The 7,121-nt window shown below is 43.8% G+C and overlaps 1 protein-coding gene across 4 annotated transcripts in view; it reads left to right on the plus strand.

Moving 5' to 3' along the window:
* PRICKLE1 (prickle planar cell polarity protein 1) overlaps positions 1-5,521 on the plus strand; it is a 115,603-nt gene extending 110,082 nt beyond the window's left edge. For all 4 annotated transcript variants that reach the window (XM_081249867.1, XM_081249864.1, XM_081249866.1 and 1 more), the window contains 2 exons: positions 925-1,788; positions 3,814-5,521. In XM_081249867.1, the coding sequence (XP_081105993.1) occupies positions 925-1,788; positions 3,814-4,676 (1,727 nt within the window). In that variant the 3' untranslated portion in view covers positions 4,677-5,521. The remainder of the gene's footprint in view (positions 1-924; positions 1,789-3,813) is intronic.
* The last annotated feature ends 1,600 nt before the right edge of the window (positions 5,522-7,121 follow it).

Genomic DNA, 7,121 nt, shown 5'->3' on the forward strand with positions numbered 1-7,121 from the left:
TGGCTCTGTCACCTATCCATCAGTGTGTCTCTGATTACCCACACTCTTTTTTCTTTCTTTCCTTTTTTTTTTGTTTTTTTAATTGAGGGATAGTTTACATACCGTGAAATGTATAGGTTTTAAATGTTTCAGTTTGATGAGTTCTGATAAATGGGTGTATACTGGATTCTCATTACTTCTGCTAGTTGTGTTCTGTAGAGTCGCCGTGAGCACTGAATTACCCCATACTGAGCCATTGCTCCTAGGGATACAGTGGGTTAGGTTCCTGTGAGCCTCTGGTCGCAACATTGTCATCAACCAATCAATATATAATCTTGTTTTGTGTATGTTTTGGTTTAAAGATACCTTATTTAATATATGTTGTCGATTCATTAACATTGAACTCACAGCCAACAGCACTGTAACTCCTGCCTGAACAAAGCTTATCTAACACATGGATTGCTTCTCCAAGGCACATCACAGCCTGCTTGCGCTTAGGTACACTAGACAGCACTTCAGCTCTATGCTTGGGCCGTTTTAAACAGCAAAACCACCAACAGAAAGCACACAAAAATGCGAAAAAATGGCCCTAAGTCGGCCGCAGGTGTGAGTGCAGTAGTGCCCTTTGACCCCAGCTGGGACACACACACGTCACTTGACTCAAATTTTTTTGCCACCTTGCACATGTCCACAAATGACCTTGAAAGCTCTGTGAGTATTGACTTTTGAACTACAAAATATTTAGCACGTAGGCAAATGTGTAAATATGGAATCTGCAAATAATGAGAATTAATTGCCCCTGTGTAACTCACAGCCCTATCAAGATCTGGAACAGTCCCATCACCCCCAAGCGTTCCCTCATGCCCACAGTCTGTCTTTTCTCTTTCTTCTGCCTTTGTTTCACGATGGAACTATGACCTGTTACTGTATCCTTTTTTGAAACAGGTGTGGACCATGCGCAGATGACCTACGATGGGCAGCACTGGCACGCTACAGAGGCCTGCTTTTCCTGCGCCCAGTGCAAAACCTCTCTGTTGGGATGCCCCTTCCTTCCCAAACAAGGTCAGATTTATTGCTCAAAGACATGCAGCCTTGGTGAAGACGTCCATGCCTCGGATTCTTCGGACTCTGCATTCCAGTCGGCTCGATCAAGAGACTCCAGAAGAAGTGTCCGGATGGGCAAAAGCAGCCGGTCAGCAGATCAGTGTCGACAGTCTCTCCTCTTGTCCCCTGCTCTGAACTACAAGTTTCCTGGCCTTTCAGGCAATGCTGACGACACGCTTTCTCGGAAACTGGATGATCTGAGTCTTTCCAGGCAAGGAGCAAGTTTCGTCAATGAAGAATTTTGGAAAGGCAGAGTAGAGCACGAAACCCCAGAAGACCCTGAAGAATGGGCTGAGCATGAAGATTATATGACGCAGCTGCTCCTCAAGTTTGGTGATAAAAGCCTCTTTCAGCAGCAGCCCAATGAGATGGACATTCGAGCCAGTGAGCACTGGATATCTGATAACATGGTTAAAAATAAGACCGAGTTAAAGCAAAATAACCAGAGCCTTGCAAGTAAAAAATACCAATCTGATATGTATTGGGCACAGTCACAAGATGGACTGGGCGATTCTGCTTATGGCAGCCACCCGGGCCCTGCGAGCAGTCGAAGGCTCCAGGAATTGGATCTGGACCATGGGGCTTCGGGATATAATCATGATCAAACACAGTGGTATGAAGATTCCCTGGAGTGTTTGTCAGACTTGAAACCAGAGCAGAGTGTTCGGGATTCTATGGATTCTTTGGCTTTGTCTAATATCACAGGTACATAATCTAGGGATTATGGGGTATCTGAAAAAGGAGCCACTAAAAAGTTCATTCCACAAATTACAGGTCAGCACCAGCGGGGGCTATGTTACTTACAACTGTAGACCAAGGAGAGGAAGGAGTTTCAGTTAAATGCCAAACCCCGTAGCAAAACAAACACGTGTGTACATGTGTGCATACATATAAAATATATTTTCAGTACAGTCTTTGGGGATAAGTCTTATTATCCCTGCTTTGAAGAGGAGAAATGAATTTATTGGGATCATGGAGTCTGCATCTGTATCTGAAGAAAGATATTGGACTCTTTGGATCATACTATGAATTTCAAGATATTAAAATCAACATGTGCACTCTATAAGCACAGAACATTTCTTGTATTTTCCTGAATCGCCCTGTGGCGACAGACAGCTCAAAAATAGCTAAGTTTTTTTTTTACCCAGATTATAAAATAATTTCACTTTAATGTTTTCAAAACACATTCATGTCAGTTATCTACATTTCATCCTTAAAATGACCTGAGAGAGTGGATAGTATTGCATTTTACAAATGAGGAAACTTGAATTTCCAAGAGGCTAGGGAATTCCCTGGTGGTCCAGTGGTTAGGACTCGGTGCTTTCACTGCCAGGGTTCAACCCCTGGTCAGGGAACTAAGATACCGCAAGCGGTGCCGAGCGGCTAAATGCCAACTTTACGTAAGTGTTTAAAGACAAGATTGAGCCTGGGACCCAGCCCTCCTGAATCTTACATTTGCAGTAAGTTTTTGGATGCAGAAATACTGCTGTCACTTGGCTAGTTTTCTAGTCCAACGAACGACATTCAGTCCTTTCATAAAGGTTATGTTACATTGTAACACAGGCAGGAAAGGCTTGAGCAGCTGCCCGCTGCCAGGAGGGACCCTGTGCCAGGTACTGGGCAAGGAGGGGTAAGACAGCTACCCTCCTGGCTTTGGTCGGGCTTGTCAACGTTAAGGCCTACAATAAAGGGGACTTGAGGAATGGTGGGTAAGACTAAATATTAAGCACCTCCTGTTTGCTAGGCCCTGTGACAGGTGTTTTAACATTTAATTTCAAAAATAGACAACATTTGGTATACGACGTGCTGGTGCTGACATTTCTTGACAATGATGGGCTGAAAAACAGGCTTTAGAAAGTAGGAAGCTGTGTAGCCTCCAGCTGACCACAGTTCACACCACTTCCTGTTGTTCCTTGCAGCTATCTGGGTTACATCCATTTCTCTTAACTTGCCTGGGCCCTGTTATAACAAGGAGTGCAATATTGGTTTTGAGAAAAGTTTTAAAATGAGATTAATGTGGAAGTGGCATGATTAGTTCACGGGCTGAAGGGGCAGAAGACTGGATGAAGGTCAAGGTCGGGGGTTTGGCAGACTTCTTCCGTAAAGGGCTAGAGAGGACCTTTGGGGCCTTACAGTCTTTGTTGCAACTACAACTCTGTCATTGTGGAAGAAACCATAGATAGCATGGGAGCAAATAGGTATAGCTGTGTCCCAGTGAAACTCTATCCACAAATAGGCTGTGGGCTGGACGTGGCCCTTGGGCTGCATGACCAGGTATAAGACTAGTCTGGCTGTAGGAAGAGGACCGTAATGGTAGCCGTGTGAGAGCAAAGGGAAGGACTGCTTTGAGAGACGATCAGATGAAGCAATCTGGCTTTAATGGGTTGAGAGACAGAAGCTTCTGTGTGTCCTATCAATAAGCTAATGACAGGACTCTTATGAAGAGCTTTTAAAGTTTGGCTGCTCATCCCATGGGCTGTAACTCACGTTTGGCTCCAAAACGGCTGGGCTCGTAGGAGATGCTGGGCCCTTTGTTTCAATAACAGAATTCATACCTCTTGTCAATTAAGTGTATATTATAGTATGTTGGTTTTGCCTAGTGATCGTTAATCAGATACTGAGGTTTGAGAGACTTCACTTTGAAATGCTTCCTTTCAGTAGCTTGTTGGTAATAATTGTCAGAGTATCAGGATTACTGAGAATCACATCTTGTCTTGGCTTTTCTTTTAGGGGCTTCGGTGGATGGAGAAAGCAAGCCAAGGCCATCGTTATATTCTCTGCAAAACTTTGAGGAAATAGAGGCAGAAGATTGTGAGAAAATGAGCAATATGGGGACTCTGAACTCTTCCATGCTGCATAGGAGCACAGAGTCCTTGAAGAGTCTCAGTTCAGAGTTGTGTCCAGAAAAAATCCTGCCTGAGGAGAAACCAGTCCATCTGCCAGTGCTCCGAAGGTCCAAGTCTCAGTCCAGGCCACAGCAGGTCAAGTTTTCGGATGATGTCATTGACAACGGAAGCTATGAGAACATCGAAATCCGGCAGCCGCCAATGAGTGAGAGAACTCGGAGACGGGTGTACCATTTTGAAGAAAGGGGACCCAGGTCTCATCACCATCGCCGCAGAAGAAGTAGGAAGTCCCGCTCAGACAATGCTCTGAACCTTGTTACAGAAAGAAAACACTCTCCCAAGGACAGGCTGCGGCTTTACGCCCCTGATAACTATGAGAAGTTTATCCAGAGTAAGAGTGCCCGGGAGATCCAGGCCTACGTCCGGAACGCTGAGCTCTACGGGCAGTACGCCCACGCCGCTTCCAGCTACACCCTGCGGAGCCCGGGGGGGCCTCGATTCCTGGGACTCTACGGGGAGGACGATGGCTCCTGGTGCTCCTCCACCACCTCCTCCTCCTCCGACTCAGAAGAAGAAGGATACTTTCTTGGACAACCAATTCCTCAGCCCCGGCCGCAGAGATATGCATACTATACAGATGACCTTTCTAGTCCAACTTCCGCACTCCCCACTCCTCAGTTTGGCCAGAGGACAACTAAATCCAAGAAGAAAAAGGGACACAAAGGCAAAAACTGTATCATTTCTTAACCGAGTAGCTGTGGAGATCGTAAGCTTAGCCATTAACCATCTTAAATCGTATCTTTTTTCTTCCATAGGAGAGTTGCTAAAATAGATTCAAGTGCTTTGCCCATGTAAATGAGACCCCGACTGCTGTTTACAGTGTCAGATTAACCTTTGGAAGGTGTGATTTCTCCATTTACCCTGCTTGGATGGTGCCAGGTGGACGTGACCTCTTGTGCCTGTCGGGTGCATCACAGTTTGATACAGCTGCTTTGATCTCCAACCCTCAAGAGATCCTCAAGAACCTGTTGAGAGGTGATTGGATGGGGGTGTTGATTTTAGACAATGGAGAACTTGAGCCACCTTTGTAAAGCACTAGTGTTTGTCCTTTATCTGCGCCAGGTTGGCCCAGGTCCTGACAGTCTGTCCTGTTGTGTGGCATGCACGCAGTCATGTGACCCAGCCAACACTGTGCGTCCCATCATGCGAGGCCACGTCGTCCCCTTCCAACTCTCATTAGCCAGGTAAACATTCTATTGTATTAGCTCCAGCTAGAGATCGAAAAGAACATTGCTATTTATAATGTAGTATTTCATAGACTTAAGTGTATTCCTAATTTAACGGTGCAAATATTAATGTATATACTGTACAGTTCAGATTTTAAAGCTGATATTTTTATATCCCTGAAATGTAAGATGTTTGTTACACTGCAGTGCTAGATTTGTTAGGGAACCAGAAACAGCATTTATGGATGAAATGATTGCTTGTATTTTAGTCAGGGTTTATAAGTTTAGATGGTCAAATTTATATTGCCTAGTGATGGAAAGTTCCCTTTTTTTTTTCAATATTAAAAAGGCTCTGTATGCATGGTGGGGCTATGTAAATACTCTTTAAAACTATGGCCCTATTAATCTTACAAGTGTTATTTATGGGTCAAGCAATGTAAACTGTATAAATGTAAAAACAAACAAACAAAAAAAAACCTACACGTACACGTACACCTAGAATATATGGTAAAAACAAGTAGAAGCTGTTTGGGTGAATACTTTTTTTCCCCCTTGGGATGGGCAGGGGTTGCCTTTCCCATTTTCAGCAAGGTAGTGATTATCTCATGGAAAGAGACCAAAAAAACTACAAGGATCTGCTTTCTGTGGCAGAGTACTTTGTAGATTTATTCCTTTTCATCCTTCCTTTCCAGCTAATTTGTTGGCCTTTAGCAGCAGTTTTGAAAACGGGCCTTCTGGTTATGTTTTTCTTTTAAAATCTTTAGAGGATGCTGTGTTACTGGTTACTTCAAGTTAATATGTGGTTCTATTTCAAGGGAGAATTACGTTGGATTTGAACTGATGAGCTAATATTTTGATATGGGCCATTCTTGCACATATGTTTCAGTCCTAACTCAATGTCCCAGTGGTATCTCAGAACTTTAGGAAGGTATTTAATAAATGCTTAATAAATAACAAACTACCTTTCTGAACACAGATCTCTGCAAACAAACATGTCCAGATCACTGGATCCATTTTGCTCCTTTGATTTACCTTGCCGTTCTCCTACCATTAACAGACCAACATTTGATTCCTGCGTGTCCACTTGCCCTACCTCGGCGCAAAATAGAAGTTGAGGCACAGAAGCAAAGCTGTCCGTATTTACTGGTATGGGGAAAAGCTGTTAGACCTTGGGAGGGCAGACCTGAATCCAATAGGAAAACCAGTGCTTGACAGCATCCACTATACCCACCCCTGGATAGGGCAAGGTTTGGTATCTGGGCTAGACAGAGGCCCTTCAGAAACACACCAATGAGAGGAGAGCTCTTTCCTCAGTAACTGTATCATCATTTCCCTTGTCTGGTTCATTTTAAAAACATAGCAGTGAAAAGAAAATGCATACACATGGTTAAAAAACAACAACAAAAACAGTGAAGAATCTCCTTTCCACTCTCCACCCCCCAGTTCCCCTCCCTAGAAGTAACCACTGTACTCCATTTCTAGTGTATCCTTCAGATGTTCAAACCATATTTACATTAATGTATCTTTTAAAAATGGCAGCCAACTAGACCGGCTTAGACTTGCTTTTTTCACTTTACATGTGGACATTCCACATTAGTGCAGATAGGTCTGCCTCATTCTGTTCTTGCAATGACTGCATAATAGTCTACTTTTGGATATACCATAATTTACGTCACCAGTCCTTTAGTGATGGGCTTGAATTTCCTCATAGACACCTTATCCTGCACTGGCACATATGCACATAAATTCTGAGCACCACAGTTCCTGGGACAAGGGTTATGCATTTAAAATTTTGATAGTTATCACCAGTTTTCCTCCAGAAGGCCATCTCCTGCTCTACATTTACAACATATGGGAGTGCTTCTTCCCTCACAATCTCACGTGACACAGGAGCAGACTTCCTGATTTTTGAAGACCTTTTCAGAACCTATGCTGCAAACAATGGGCATCCTTTTAGAAAAGACTG

This window comes from Mesoplodon bidens, assembly GCF_964165515.1.
Source record: "Mesoplodon bidens genome assembly, chromosome: 11".
NCBI lineage: Eukaryota > Metazoa > Chordata > Mammalia > Artiodactyla > Ziphiidae > Mesoplodon > Mesoplodon bidens.